The sequence below is a fragment of the Oryx dammah genome, unplaced genomic scaffold (genome assembly GCF_014754425.2).
Source record: "Oryx dammah isolate SB20612 unplaced genomic scaffold, SCBI_Odam_1.1 HiC_scaffold_28, whole genome shotgun sequence".
Taxonomy (NCBI): Eukaryota; Metazoa; Chordata; class Mammalia; order Artiodactyla; family Bovidae; genus Oryx; species Oryx dammah.
The window spans coordinates 9249016-9264474 of NW_024070212.1; the positions used below are offsets into that span (position 1 = coordinate 9249016).

Below are 15459 nucleotides of genomic sequence, written 5' to 3' on the forward strand. Positions count from 1 at the left end.
ACTTAGAAGATGAGGGAAGGGAGTGATACTATTTAGGGGTATTTTCCTGACCTCTGTTCCAGGCTGCAGTTAAGGATTTGGGGGTAAATTTTGCTCTCTCTCCCTTCCCAGTCATCCAAAGTCTCCAAAAGCTTGGTCATTCACAGAAATTCTAAAATCAGTTAGGTACAGTACAATCAATCACCTTTATTCCAGGGTTAGAACAAGGCCGTGCACACTGCAGACAGGAGCAGAGAATGGGGCAATCTCACAGCAGTATGGGGGTGGGAGGGCAGGTTAGTCTTTTTAGATTATTTTGCCTTACAGGGAAATTTACTACACTCTGGTGAAAATGAACCCTGTCTCCCTTCTCTCATCTCATCCTCTCCTCTCTTCAAAGGAAGCCTCGCTTTGAAGAGCCTCTTTATTCCCTCTCTCTCTCTCTCTCTCTCTCTCTCTCTTCCTCAGACTCTATCACACATAACATATCCTGGCTTGGAAGGACAATTCATGCTCATTTTCCACCTCCCAATTCTACAAGTATCTCTCTCTCCTTGAGGGAGAAAGCCAGACAGGGCTGGGGAAACTTGAGAAGGTCCTTTAAGGCAAAACTGTGGAGTACTCGAGGTGTATGTTTTAAGGCAGGTGTCCGCAGCAGTGGCCAGAGGGGACAGGCTGGGCTGGGCTGGGCTGGGCTGGTAGAGGGTGCTCTCCAGCTAGTCTGGCTTCTTCCCTCTCCAACAGCCAGCCCTTCCCTCCCACTGAAGTTTTGTTCCCAACATCCCAAAAGCTCCCACCTCACTTAAACTCTCTAAATAGTCTCTTGAGATTGCATGTGAAATTAAAGTTTAGAAAAGTCTTCTTTCTCGACTATATAGCAGTTTGACCCTGCCTCTCCCTTCAGCGTGGCATTCTTCCACCCCCAGCCGGGCCTTGACAATAAGTTAATGCTAGACACCACAGAAGAAGGGTACACATGGCAGTGCGGGTTTAATATACATATATGTAGAATATATATGTACACACAGTTAGCACGGTCAGGGTGGGGAGGGCTCACTTGGGACAGGCAGGAGGCTGGGGTCACTGTACTCTAGTGATTTGGCTAGGAGGCATTCACAAGCCCAAGGTGCCAGGATATTGAGGGAGAGGGGTTACCAAGCCCCCTCCTGGACTGAATTGGGGATCAGTGCAACGGAAACACTGTAGTTAGCTTCTTCCCTTCTTTCTACCTTGGGGGAGGGGCTTCTAGACCACGGAGAGAGGGAACTTTGCCTGCAATAACCACGTTGGGACTCTGTAGGTGGAAACAGGACTGGAATTAAAACCTAAGGATTTCTATTCTAGGAACTCCCAAGGTTAGTATGTGCAACAGTCTGAGTAGGAATAAACGAGTAGAAAAGAGAACTCTCTGCCTTCATCCCCTCAGGCTCAGTGGTGGGGCATGTTCCCAGCATAGTCTCTCCGGAGGTGGGGGGTGGGGTGGAATCTAGTGCTGGGTTCTCCATGGGGTTTGAACTTTGGGGCCAGGGAAGGATCCAGTGATCTCTCTCTTCAGGTCCCTGGCTCATACCCACCCTAGGCCTATGAAAGGGGAGCAAAAAGGGACCTGCTGGTGCCCAGGCCCTCTAACCTGAGGAACAGTCGGAGAGAAGACTCCTCAGCCAGTCCAGCATTGGGGTACAAACACAAACTCTGGCTTCTCTTTGCCCCTTCCAGGAGGGGGTTGGGTGGCCTCTTCATCTTCCCTCTCACTGCTTTTCATTAGATTCACCCAGCTCTCCCATGCCTCACTCTTGCCTTGCCTCCTCAATGTAGGAAAAGACAGGTCCTTTCTGTTCCCACACTTGGAGGTGGGGGAAGAGTGGAGGAAAGGGAAGTAAGAGAATATGTCTATTTCTATTTGCATAGAAATAGCCCCCAACTCCCCCTAGAGTGGGGAAACTGAGCCCCACCACCACCCCCAGCCCCTGACCCCCATCCCCTCACAAGGAGGAGGAACTAGATGAGCTAGACATGTAGACAGACAGCCAGAGCGTGCGCACACGCACACACACGCGCACAGTAAGGGGTTAGGACCAGGTTAGTAAGTGGGTAGATGGGGGAGGGCTGCCCTTGCCCCTCCCCTGGAGGATGGGGAAAGAGTAGTCTGATGAAGGTCCAACCTTCCTCCTCTTCCTCCCCCTTGCTCAGGCTTTCTTCGGTGGAGGAGCCAATTTGATGATCTCTTCCTCAGAGGGCTGCCGGATAATGTCTGAGGGCAAAAAGGGACATGTCCAGGGACAGAAGTCATGGGAGACAGCAGGTAGGCCAACAGAGCCTCTGTCCTCCCAAAATTCAAGTATCCCACGGGTAGTCCGTGGGAAGGGCAGAGCTGTGCATGAAAGGCATGGCCTCTTACCTTTGTACTTCTTGGCACTGGGGATACGGGTTAGCTTGGTGTCCAGCTCATCTTCCTCAGAGATCTTCAGAACACGGGTTCTGTAGTCAACCACCATAGTGAGGAGGTCAGGACGGCGGGAGATCTCAAAGATGTGCTCGATATAAGAGAGGTTGTCTAGAGGAAGGCAGGAGACAGGGTCAGAGCCAGACTGTAGCTGTTGGCTTCCCCTACACTACCGGACTGGGCTTCAAGAACGGAGACTGGGCGCTCCCCCCGGAAGAGGGAGGCCTCCCTGGAGGACGAGGGGTGACTAAGCCAGGAACGGAAAGCCAGAGGACTGTTCCCAGAAAGGACAGATCATTGATCAGTTAAGTCTCAAGATTACAGACTTAGAATGTGAGATTTAGGTGAAACACCAGGTTCCACATGGGAGGGGAGGGGAACAGAGAAAATGAAGTGGCCTTCCAAATACCCATCATCTGCCCTGTCCCTCTTCCTTTTTTCCTCCAAGTAAGTATCAGAACGGGGGCTTCACTGGTGGCTCAGTGGTAAAGAATCCACCTGCCAATGCAGGAGACTCAGGTTCGATCCCTGGACTTGGAAGATCCCGGAGAAGGAAATGGCCACCCCCTGCAGTATTCTTGCCTGGGAAATCCCATGGACAGAGGACATGACTTAGCGACAGAACCACAACATGCATCAGAACTTCCTCGCGGCCCAAGTGGGACTGAAAGGGTGGGATCTGAGACAACCTGGGAGAGATTCTGGGCCTAGTGAGAAGGGTAACTGTGAACAAGAAGGTACAGACACGACCAGAGGGATAGTGTCTGTCAGTTGGCCAGCTCTAGGAGACTGCCAAGGCCTTCTTGCCTGGCTCCTCCCCTCTACTGCAGTAGTCTCCTGAGTGCAGCATGTCCTCCTTCAGTCTCCCTATATTCCATGCTACAGGTTCATCTCTCCGAAAGGGCCCTCAGGTCATTCACCTCACCTATCAAATGCTGCATCACGCAAGGCCCTCCACAGCACAGTCTCAACTCACCTTTCCAGCCACTTCTAAACATACTGTGTCCCTCTGCCTAGCAGGTCTTCCTTTGGATCCTACCTTTGAAATCCCCCTTGCCCTTCAGGGCCACCTTAAACACCAGCTCCTCCCCAAAGCCCTTTCCAGGGCAGTGGTCTCTAAAAGTAGACAAGAAAATGATAGAACTTGTGGTTTTAAATTTTTACCACTTTTAACTTCTAATGTTCTATTATATATGTGATAATAGGATCTGAGTAACATCTACTGAATTAATATTTTTACTGACAAGGGAACCATGAAGAATGTAAAGACCACTGCCCTAGAGCCAGTCTCCTCTCCTAGAGCATTCCTCTCATCCTGCCTTCTCAGAGAGGAGGTCTTTGTACAGGAGGTCTGATTTCTACTCACTGCATGACCTGAGCCCAAGAGGCTGGTGGTCAGATGCCTGTGGCCCCTCCCCCACCTTTGTCCAGCTTGTTGTGGCTCTCCAGGAAGCTGAACCAGGCGCTGCCAGTAGTGATCTCCTCACTCTTCTCACTGGGGATGTCCTCCTTGCAGGCTGACTTGAGCTGCTCCAGATCTTCAAGGGTAATGTTGTTGGTCAGGTCCTGGAGGAGGGTCCCGTACTCGGCCATGACTGGAGTTGGGGGAACAAGGAGACAGGACGCTGAACTTGAGCTTCAGGGTCTGGTTCACTCACTGGCACTGCCCACTTCCTCAGCCCTGCCAAGCATGTGCCCGGAACTCAGGCTGGGGAGGCCAAGGCTGGAGGGAGTAAAGGAAGACCCAAGGGAGACAGGAGCAGACAGGAAGTAACTGGAAAGCTAGGGACCAGGCTCGAGTCTGGAGTGAAAAATCACACCTCCTTCTCCCACCATCTTTTTTTCTTCCTTTTCCTCCCTGTAACAGTAACCCTGGCAACAGCTCCCTGACTGAGGAGGCGGTTACCATAGCAACCTGCTTCTGACTTTCTCACCCAGATCGCCCCACCCACCTGCAACCCCTCCCCCTGTCAAAAAACAAAATACTTCGAAACAACTACCAGGGAAAGGCTTGCTGTGGCAGTAAGAAGCTAAAAAGGGGCTGGGTTGGGCGGGGTTCTAGCTCCCATTCTTTTCCAGAAGCAAATGGGGTCCCTCAGTTCAACTCCCCACTACCCTACTAGTGACTCATTTTTGGATAGATGCCTAGTTGCCTGGTCTAATGGTCCCCTGGCCCCTCCATGCTCAGCCCTGTATTCAGTCATTGGGGTGGGGGTGGGGAGGGTAAAGCAATGGGCCACAGCCCCACCTTTGTAGAGCCCTTTCTCCCTTGATGGCTGCCAGGCCTCCACACAACCCTCTCTCCTAGCCTTTGTGCTATGCCTACAGCCCCCGCGCCCAAGAATACCAAGCGGCTGGCTCTGGCCCCCTGCCCAGTTCTCAGGCTGGCTGGATGGCAGGGGGAAGGGGTTCAGATGCTGCTTTGGGAAAGTCTGGCAGGAAGGGGGCTGCCACTTCTGCTTCCATCAACATCCGGCTGGCACTACCTTCAACATGACCTCCCCAAAGCTGGGAAGGCTAGATCTATTTAGGCCTTCATCCCATGCCCCTTGCATGATTCTTGGGTGAAAAGGGAGAGGACATCAAAGACCCTCTTTCCACTAAGATAGGGACTATGGCTAAGACAGAAAAAAAGTCAGACCTTAGAATGAACTTTCTGGATTTGATAAAATATACAACTCTAGTGGTAGGGTTTTAAAAAGGGGCTTTTTCCCCCCCAGGACTATATTTCTTTTATAATTAGAAAAGTAAAGCATTTACAAAAATAAGTTATGCCGTAAACACTCTGTAGCTAGACCAAGGAGGGAGACGACCTTGTACGAAACTGCCCACAAATCTCTCCAAGAATGGGCTAGGAATACTGCAGAAAGGGGCTGGCTGACACACCCCATTTTCCTTATTTCTGTTTATATGGAGGAAAACTGAGGCGGAGAAGCATGGCCACTATATAGTAAGGCGTGTGGACCCAGAAGGCCCCATTCCCAGCCCCCTGCTTGGACCAGAACAAACAAGCCTCCCTTGCCTGCAGGCACCGTGACACAAACACACAATAAGCCAGGCGGCAGGGCCAGCATGACCCCCACGAGAAGCAGGCACTTGCATGCATGCTCACTTGCACACCCAGGTGCAGCCAGACAGAAGGGCCCAGCGGTGGCCCTGCAAGGCTGGGCCAGGAACAGTTCTCTCCGACTGTCAGCACCAGGACCGTCTCTGCCCTGAAATCTAGGTCACAGCAGCAGGCTCGAGCTCAGCCCCCGCCCCCTGCACTGATAATCCAAGGACAGGAGGTGGGGTACAGAGACAAGGCGAATGATGGGGACAGGGTTCAGAGACGGGGATAATAATGAAGGGGGGTAAGAAAAGAGCAGAAAAGAAAAGGGCAGCGTGGGAGGGAGGCCCTCAAGAAGACTGCCCCCACCGAGGAGCCTCTGGGACCAAGCCCTCAGCTAGAAAATGGGACAGACTTTAGGATCACGGTGCCCTGCTTTCACATCGAAGAAGTTTGTAAATGAGACATACTGTGGGAAGAGGGAGTATGTGTGTGTAGCTCCTGGGAGGGGGGTGTGTGTGTCTGTGTGTAGCTCCTGGGAGGGAGGAGTGTGTGCGCGTGTGTGTGTGCACGCGCGTGTGTGCGTGCATGTGTGTGTGTGTGTAGCTCCTGGGAGGGAGGTGTGTGTAGCTCCTGGGAGGGGTGTGTGTGTGTGTCTGTGTGTAGCTCCTGGGAGGGAGGAGTGTGTGCACGCGTGTGTGTGCGTGTGTAGCTCCTGGGAGGAGTGTGTGTCCGTGTGTGTGCACGTGCGTGTGTGCGTGTGTTTGTGTAGCTCCTGGGAGGGAGGAGTGTGTGCAGCTCCTGGGAGGAGTTAAGATTTAGGACTCTGAATCAAACACAGACTTACAGGGGAGGTAGGTGGGAAGGGATTAATGTGTATTCAGCCTGGGGGCGGTGGGTAGGACCTTTCTGTGGGAGTGGAATGGATGCAAGGAGGCCCCTAAGAGAAATGGGGTGGGAAGGTGTGTGCGCCAGAACCCTGTGTGGGTACTGCTCTGAGTGTGGGCACAGGCGCAGGGAGGAGGCGGCGCTGCTATCTGTGGGTGTGTTTGCATGTTCTGGTAACGGATGTGTATGTGCCAACATTGGATGAGTGGTGCTGCGTGTATGTGGTCTAGTGTGTGTGTGTCTGACCAGCTGAGAGTATGTGAAAGCAGGCAGATAATCACAAGCTTACATCCAGAGAAAAGAGGAAGGGTAAGAGGGGGCCTACAGTATGGAGGAAGCAAACTGGCATTGGGAGAGGGAGAGACTGAGGCTGCAAATGAGGAATCCTGCGGCGGCGGCGGCGAAGGGGACAGGGAGCACAGAGTCCACAATGAGAAGGCTGCAGCCTGAGCTCAGCGGTTACCATGGCAACCTCAGTTCTGGTCCCCCCACCCCCTGCCGCCCGAGTTGTCAGGACAATGACACCACTGGATGGGAGGGATGTGGGGAATGGTGAGTAAGAAGAGACAGAAAGGATAGGGGAAAGGCCCCGTGAGGGAGCTGGGAAAGGCAGCCTGGTGGCCTGCCTCCCTGGAGACGGCCATCTGCCCAGGCCTGGGTGTGGCAGCAGGTGCACCGGCAGGGAAGTGTCGGGGGAGTTTCCTTACTTGGTTCTCAAGTCTCCCTGGTCAACCATTATTCAGCTGTAGTCTGGCCATGATGGGTGCGGCTTGGCAGAAGCTTGGCTCCTTCACTCTCCATGTTGCTTTTCTCACCCAAGATTCAGAATTCCATAGGGCCTATAGAGAATTCTCCTGTCCCCGTAGCTCAGAAAGTCCTCCTGATCTCTGGAACAGGGCAGAGGCTGCCCAGAACACCAGGCGGCCTGGGTGGAGGCCATTCTTGGGACAGGATACTCAGGCAGGAACCGGGAACCGGAGCTGAGGCTGCCAGGAAGTCAGTCCCCTTCCCTCCCAGATCATTCTGTGCTCTGCTCACCGCTTCCTCACACCTTCCTTCCTGCCTCCCTCTCCTCCTGAGCTGGCTGCAGGTGGGGCCCTGACAAAAGTCAAACCAACTGAGGATGCTGAGGGAGAGGGACAAGAGGTAATGGTTATATTCTGACCTTCTAGGATGGCACTGGTCGGGAACATGAGAGGTGGGTGCTCCATGGGCCCTGGGGAGGGAGAGGCAGGCCCTGGGGGCACTTGGAGAAGTCTGGCAAACTGGGGTAACCTCCTGTGGAGGAGGTGGCAGCACCCCAAGAATTTCTATGCATTTGGACATTAATTCATGATTATCCCCACTCCCTAGCATTTGGTTCCAAATCCTCAGTAAATTTAAGAAGGCTTAGGATTAGGAGCTGCTACCCCTCCCTCCCTCACATCTGCTGCAGCTGCCTAAGCTGAAGGGAGCTGCAAGGACCTGGAGATCCCTGCAGCAGACAGAAGGGGGCCTGTAGGCACTCAGGTCTGCCAGTCTTACTGCCTGGGCTTGAGAGGGTGGTACTCACAGAAAAGCAGGGGGATGGGGTGGGCAAGTGCCCGGTTAAGTTTGATCTGGGCCCCAAATTCAAGCAGTCCTGTAGTCCATCCCTAATTATCCCTTTACAGTCATACACAACTGACTTTTCCCCTTAGCTTCTATTCAAACTTTTGTGGGGTGCAGAGGATGCATCTATATCTATAAAGTAGGAAGAAGACTCTAGGACTCCAGAGCCAGCCTGGGAATGAGGGGGTGAGGTAGGGCACCTGGACCTCCAAATGTTCAGTGCAAGAAGCAAAATGGGCTATGCCTGAGCACAGAGCCAGGGGCAAAGCTTCTAGCCCTCAGTCTAAGAGAAGAAAGACTGGGCCCAAGATGAGAGCGAGAGGAGACACCTGGCAGGGCAGGGGAGAGGGAGTGGGGCTGCACCATTCTCTAATCATCTGGTTCTATCTCTTTCTACTTGTATTTCTCTCCCATCTCTATCTCTTCCTCATCTATTACCTCTGTCCCTGGTCTTTAAATGGGCTTTCATCCTATCCTACCTGGTGGTAGCCGAGAATACCTTAGTATTCCTGGGTTCTGTGACTTGGTGTCCTCATTTTAATACACAGAGCGACTGTACTATTATAGCTACACTAGGAAGGAGTGAGTGTCCCTGCTATAAAGAAAATAAGTTTGCACACAGGTTAGTGATGTCTACCACTGCACAGTGGGTGACGCTGTTAAAGAGAGTGAGGGGATGGCATGCAGGGTGTAACTCTGGTCCTATACGTGCATGGCAATACATGCACACATGATGGGCACAGGTGTCAGAGAAGTGAGGAAGTAGGCAACCAGGGCAGCCAGCAGCCTAGGGCATCTCTGGCAATTTCCCCAATGGAGTGTTTAACCACAAAGGGAAGAGCAATTAAAGCTAATCGTTCTGACAGCCTGGAGGCCAGACACATAGGGAAACAAAACATACATATTCAGCATGTTTCCCCTAACTCCCAGTGGTCTCACCACCATCCTGCTTTCATCCTCCCTAATTTCGGAGCCTCTGTAGTCCGTTCCCTAGCATTGTCCCCACTCTTCTGACCATCTCTGACTCTCACTTCCTTCCTCTCCCTGTTACCTGACTGTATCTCCGTCCCCGTGTCCCTCTCTCCATGTTGTCTGCCTGTCACACACATTCCCCTCATTCTCTCTCCCTGATTTGGGCTCCATCCTTGGCTGACTCATACTCATTTCTTCTTTTTCTCCCTTTCCCTTTCTTCCACCCCCTCCTCCATCCCTTGGCCACTCAGAAGCCCAGAAGCCAGCCACTCCCAGCAACCTAAGCTCCAGCTGGACCCAGCAAGAGAGGCCATCAGCAGCCCCTACCCTCACTACTCACTCAGTTTCAAAGTAGCAGCCTCACTCACCCTCAAGATCCTGTCTCCCTGTCCTGGAATGCGACCAGGATTTTCTACCTTTTTTTTTTTTTTTTTTTCATTGTTTTAAAGAGGGGCAATCCGAAGCCTAAGGCTGGGAGAAAATGCCTAGAAAATCAAGGTGGACTTCAGCTGTCCTGTTAGACTGATACTCTTCCAGGAGACTCACACATGGGAGGCAGTGGGGATGAGGTGGGGGCTTGGATGCCCAAGTGCAGGGCTGTTTGTGATTTGCTGTGTGCAGTTGATGTGTGTAAGAGTCACATGGCTGTGTGTCACCGTGTGTGTTGGCGTGTCTCTTGTAGGTGTGTGTGTGTCCCTGACAATTTTGACACGATTATATGAAATGAATAGGTTTTACGTTAGCTACTTCACTCCTCTACACCCCCCAGTTCCCGACTCCTTCTCTCTGGACTAGCCTTCGACAATCCCACCTCTTCCCAGGTGCAGAGACTGGATGAAGGCACGTGGTGCCAGCTGCCGGGTTTAAGCCCTCGGAGTAGGGGCGGCTGCCGGCGGAACTGAGGCAGGGCTGGGCAGGGAGACCGCCAGCCGAGGCGAGCCCGAAGCCAGAGAAGGGGAGGGAGGGGCGGGAGCTGGCCCAGCCGAGCCGGCTGGGCGGGAAGCAGGCTGCATCCCAATCCCCAGGCCCCGGTCCGACTCCCAAACTGCCGTTCACCGTGGAACGGGCGGCCCGAGCCACGCCGCCTCCAGCACGCACTCAGCGCTCGAGCACACCGACAGAGACGGAGCCCGTGGGGCCTGACACGGAGCGAACCCGTCCGGGGCCCCCACGCTCCGCATCTGTCCCCAGGCGTCCCGGATCGACGCCCCTCCAAGCCCAGACCCCAGATCTGCCCCTCCCCGCGACACGTCCCCTCGCGGCCCTCTCACCGCCTCCGGGGCTGAGCGCTCAGGGAGCGGGCACTCTGGCGTCCCCGGTTCCTGAGCAGCGTCCGGAGCCTCCTCCTCGGCTCCCGCCGCCGCCGCCGCCGCTTCTCCCGCCGCCGCCGCCGCCGCCTCTTCCGCCCGCGGAGCCTGAGCCCGAGCCCGGCGCCGCCTCACCCCACCCGGCCGGCCCGTGATGTCAGAGCCGGGGAGGGGCGGGGGGCGGGGAGGGGCGGGAGAGGGGGAGGGGAGGCAGGAGGGGGCTGGGGTTCTGGAAGACTCGGGATGGGGGCAGAAGTAAGGGAGGACTGGACTAGTGACGCTGCCTGTTCCCCTAAACAGCCAAGCCCCCCCTCCATTCTCAGATTTAATTCTTCCCAGAGGAACACACACCTCCCCTTAGGGCCTTTCGGTGACCACAGTGGCTGGGACCCTGGACGGCAAAGAGTAAGTTAGAGTTTGGAAGGCCTTTGGCCTCTGGATCCTTTTAGCTGCTTGACTCCGTGTTTGAAAAAAACCTTTTTCTTCCCTTTATGGGTCAGGGGAGCCGTAGTAAATGACCTCAGATTTATCCACCTTGAAGGAGGGAGAGGCGGGAGGAGTGGAGTCCAGAAGCAAGGTGGGGGCTTTCTTCCCCTGTCCTGGAGTTACAGATCTTCTCTCGCCAGGATGATGTCGGCCGCCCCCTTGTGTTCCTCTCACCTTTCCCAAATTACCACCCTCCAGCCTTCCCCCTCCCCCCCTGCATCATGATGTAATTTTATTTTCTGCGGAGAAAAAGAGCAGCAATGAGCTCAGCATGCAAATATAGACGACTTGCAGAGCCGTGCTTCCCTCTGTCTCTTTGCCTTACCCCTCTGCCCAGGCCCAGCATGGCAGCTCTCACTTCCCTCCACCCTAGGGACTTTCCTCCCTCAGATTCTCAGGCAGACTGCAACCGGGAAGGAAGAAGTAGAAAAGCCTCTGTTTTCCTCTCCAGCCTAAAGGGTCTCTCCTCAACTCTGGCAGAGCCTGCTGATGAGGTCTGAGCCCCATCAGTGTCTGTGTCACCCCCTGGAATGCCCCGGCTTCACCTCAATACCAGCCTCGGTTCCTTCACCTGGGTTCCAGCAGGGGACCCCTCAGGAAGCCTCAGGTGAGCCCCTCCTTTCTTGAGACTACACTTCCCCTAGAAGAGGCTCCGGCTGGCTGCTTTGGGCCTCTCTCTGCTATGGCATCCTCTCCCCAGGGTGCCCTGTCACTGCCCCTGTGATAGCAACATATTCTAATATGCTTTTGCATATGTCTCCTTTGTTCTGAGTTGTAGGGCCAAAACCTGTTTTGTTGACCCACCTCTGAGACTCAGAAAAACTGAATGACTTGCCTACAGTCAGTGAAAGATCCAGATCTTTCAATGGCAGCCAGGTAAGGGGACTCAGGCTTCATGCTGGCTCTGCTCCTCTCTTGGGCAGGTTATGCCTCAGAGCCTGTGTCCTTGTGGGTAAGACGGGAACACTGATGTCTGTCTCACAGGGTTTTGTGAGATTTAGAAATTGTAAGTCCCTAGTGACTGGCACGGATGGATGCTTAAAACATGGGAGCTATCATTTAGTCCGGGGCTTTCCACTGACCTGTGCTAGAGAGTAGGTTCTGCAATGTTTTTGTATGGCCTAGTGCCCATACCATGTATTAAACATTTATTAGATGGGTACAAGTTGGATGAATAGGTGGTTTCTACTTTATGCTTCTGCCACCATCTCCAGGAAGACTTCCTGGATTTGTCTGTGGAGGGTGAAAAGTTCTCTCACCTTAGGTCTCATTCATCCATGCTCAGACATCCTCTTAAGTTGTCCAGCAATGTCTTTATACTCAGACTATGAAAACTGTAACATCTGTTAGTTATGGGCTTGTTCAGTTGCTTGTCCTTCACACCTACTCCTGACTCCATTACACTTACCCCAGCCTGGGCCTGTGCTGGAGAAAATGTGGGTCCTTCCTGCCAGGATTGCCAGTGGACCCCCAGGTCTGGGGGAATCCCCATTGTACAAAATAAAAGGTCTCCTTTGTATTCCCTTGACCACTGCTCCAGCCCACGTTCTCCTAACTCTACTTGATTACTGTAATAGTCCGATAAGAGTTGGACTCCCTTCCTCTGGTATCTCCATCAGCTTCCTTCCCCCTATCCATTCCTGCTCATCACTCCCAGATTACATGTTGTTCTTCCTCCCTAGCTCACAGGACACCTCTGCGACCTAGCCCTGGATGCACACCAACCTCACAGCCACCATTTGAACTCTTCTTGTCTATGTGGTCTCCTCTCTATACCCCTAGCATGGCACATACATTCTGCCAGTGCTTTTGATGTTTTTACCACTTGAAATGTCTCCTCCCCAACTCCTTTGCCCCAGTCAAATTCCACTCTTCATCTAAGACCTAGAAAATACTCATTTCCTTTATGAAGCCATCAAAACCTATTCTCATCTCTCTTTTTTGAGCCTTTTCTATTCATTTGTTCCTTCTTTCAAAAAACATTTACTAAGGACTTCTTGTGTACCAAACGCTGTAGACACAAGAGAAGAAGACTGGGGTCCTTCCTTCCTTCAAGGGCTCACAGTCTGGTGGGAAGGACAGACACTAGAATACAGGTGGAAGGAGGTGGATGGAGAGAGTGTGGTGGGAACCCAGAGAAGAGAGCTGCAGGAAGGGCCACTTCTGGGAAGGCCTCACCGAGGAAGTGTTATTTGGGCTCAATCTTGCTGTTCAAATAAGAGCTGCAAGGGAAGATGCTATCAAGTGGCACATAATCACTTAATTATATATTGCTTTGTATTTTTCTTCAATTGTTTAGTGTGCTTGTCTTGACTTCCCAGTGAGACTAATCAGCTGGAGAACAGGGACAGGCTCGGCACTCTCTGTTCTCCCAGAGCCTGACAGTGGTGCTAGAGGAACACCATGTGTTCAGCAAAGCGTTGTTGACTTGCAGCAGATAAATAACCCAAGCTTCTCTGGGATAACTGGAGGGAAGAGCCCCACCCCCTTGTGATCACAGTCCCCTAAGAAGGTACCCACACCTAAATCCCCCACCCTCTAGCTGCCTTCCTCCTGCCGTAGGGGTGAGACCTCATCAGCAGACACTTGCTAATGTTGCCCCAGATCCTTTATTGAGGTCTCATTTGACCCAAATACATCAACAAGAGATTGCTAAAGTTCAGCCCCAAACACAGTACTCTCCCATCCCTCTGGCCAGGGATAGGACAATCAGAAGGACAGAGGACTTGAGAGAGTAAGGAAGAGTTGCTCAGGTGGGGGGAACAGAAGAGATGGGGACCCATGGATATGGCAAGGGGGGAGTCACAAGGAAGCATGAAGGGAGTGACGGAAGAAACAATTGATACAGGGACGCAGTGGGACAGGAAACAGAAGCCAGAGAAGACAGCTGAGCTGGTGTGTCGGGATATCTCAGCACCTAGCATATAGACCCCAACAAGCCCCATGGCAGAGGGCGACCTAGTGTCCCTGGAGGAGCTCAGGGAAGGAGAGGGGAGGAGGAGGAGAGCGGGTGGGGCCGGGAGACGGCTGCCACGGCAACTAGTCGTCGTCATCGTCTTCGTCGTCGTCCTCTGTGTTGATCTCGCCCTCCAGCACGTCCTCCAGCCAGTCCTCCAGCTCCTCGGCAGAGGGCAGGTCCTCCTCATCATCCATTTCCATCCATACGCTGTCCGCCTAGGACACGGCACAGACCGGGGGTCAGAACTAAGCCTGACTCAGGTCTCTAGACCTGTCCTCCCACTCTGGCCTCTGTACAGCCTCTGTCCCCTTCTCTGCATCTGTCCCTGGGCAGGAGAACTGTCCAGATGAAGGTCTAGGTTGGAACAGTGACAGTGGGAATAGAAAGAACAGCTGGGTCAGCAAATAGACCTTCTCCCTTTGGTCTTTCTTAACAAGCTCTTGCTGTGCTGAGCTTCACAAAACAGACCTCTCTATCATGCCCTTGATGCAAAACCACTGGTGACTCTTCATGGCCTAGAGAATAAAGTCAGAAAATCTCTAGCATTCCAGACTTTCCAAAACCTGCTTCTCTGGCATCATCCTCAGAGATCTCTGGACTCTCAAGCCGTAAAATCCGACTTGCCTTTTCCCAGGCCTGATACTCATTTTCCTTCTTTTTGACCTTTTGCTGTAACTTTTCCATCAGTTTGGAAATAACGTCTCATAATTTTCACTCCCAGAACTCCAGTGTATTTAAATTTCTTAGATTTAAATAATTTATTCTTTATATGTATGTGAAAGAGAAGATTTCTGCCTTCTAAAAGCTCAAAGACTACTGGAAGAGATACACATGATACATAATAGCTGTGTAAAAGTCATGTTCTCGATGCCAAATGGGCTCTGGGAGGAAGAAAATGATTCCAAATGGGAGATCTGGAAAGACTTCATGGAGAAGAGAGGATTTGAACTGGGCTTTGAAGGACGAGCAGCCAAATTCCAACAGATAGAAGCAGGAGTGTATTCAGGGCAGGAATCTTTCCCTCTTTTCCAGCCATTAGACTGGGCAGGTTTGATTCCTCTGGGAAGGGCCCTCAATTCCTAGTTCGCAAAGCAGAGAACTAGCTATGCTGGGAAGCAGAGGTGGAAGTCAGCCAGGGATGATGGAAGGAAACTCACGTCAGTAACATTGACGACTCCTATTTGTGGGGCTGACAAGTCGATGTTAAATGTCTTCTCCCAGTATGGAACCAGCTGTGGAGAGACCACATACGGTAAAACTTAATGGAGACTAGGAATACCTGAGTCCAGGAGGGTGCATGTGAGGGCCAGCAACAGGGAGACAGAGGACACTGTGAGCCTGTGGGGGGGTGGACGATGGGTCCAGCTACAGTCCCTGAAGGGAATCGGTAGAACTAAGCAGTTCAGAAAGAGTAGATATACCAAAAGGAGAGTATCAGGAGCATCAGCTGGGAACACTGGCCACTTCCTTCTGAAGAAAACTACTGATAGATAGGAAGCCTGCTCTGATCCTGGATCTGCTACTGATTGACTTTGTGACTCAGGGCAAGTCACTTCTCCCTGGCCCTCAGTTCCTGCATCTCTAAGGTAGTTATAATCAGTGACTGCCATTGGTCCTCACAGTTCTGTTTGTTTATCTAGTTCTCTTTTCAACAAAGAATGTTGGGTGTTGGGGATTTCGCTGGTAACAGAGCCATGCCCTGAGACATGGAGTCTCTGTGCTTTGATTCTGTGATTATGTACACCCACATGCAGGGTTAATGTGCCCCTGCTCCCCCAAACTCTGG

At 52.6% G+C, this 15459-nt stretch overlaps 2 protein-coding genes and 1 long non-coding RNA gene across 4 annotated transcripts in view; 1 reads left to right on the forward strand and 2 right to left on the reverse strand.

The window, feature by feature from the left end:
• Positions 1-166: 166 nt before the first annotated feature.
• Positions 167-10389, reverse strand: PEA15 (proliferation and apoptosis adaptor protein 15). Of its 2 annotated transcripts, none has more exons than XM_040230123.1 (4): positions 10193-10389; positions 3844-4017; positions 2378-2533; positions 167-2230 (listed from the first exon to the last, which is right to left on the reverse strand). In XM_040230123.1, exons 2-4 carry the CDS (start codon positions 4013-4015, stop codon positions 2166-2168), a joined length of 393 nt encoding a protein of 130 aa, XP_040086057.1. In that variant the 5' UTR covers positions 4016-4017; positions 10193-10389; the 3' UTR covers positions 167-2165. The 2 variants fall into 2 exon arrangements, with proteins under 2 accessions (XP_040086057.1, XP_040086058.1); XM_040230124.1 differs by lacking the exon at positions 10193-10389 and adding an exon at positions 7067-10114.
• Positions 10390-10445: 56 nt separating this feature from the next.
• LOC120855586 lies at positions 10446-13550 on the forward strand. Its single transcript, XR_005719275.1, has 4 exons — positions 10446-10633; positions 11166-11321; positions 11493-11590; positions 12397-13550. It is a non-coding gene; the product is annotated as an uncharacterized LOC120855586 (long non-coding RNA).
• The window catches only part of CASQ1 (calsequestrin 1), a 9344-nt gene continuing 7189 nt past the window's right edge, over positions 13305-15459 (reverse strand). Inside the window, exons 10-11 of the mRNA XM_040230127.1 lie at positions 14831-14905; positions 13305-13888 (exon numbers count right to left, since the gene is read on the reverse strand). Of these exons, the coding sequence (XP_040086061.1) occupies positions 13754-13888; positions 14831-14905 (210 nt within the window). The 3' untranslated portion in view covers positions 13305-13753. The remainder of the gene's footprint in view (positions 13889-14830; positions 14906-15459) is intronic.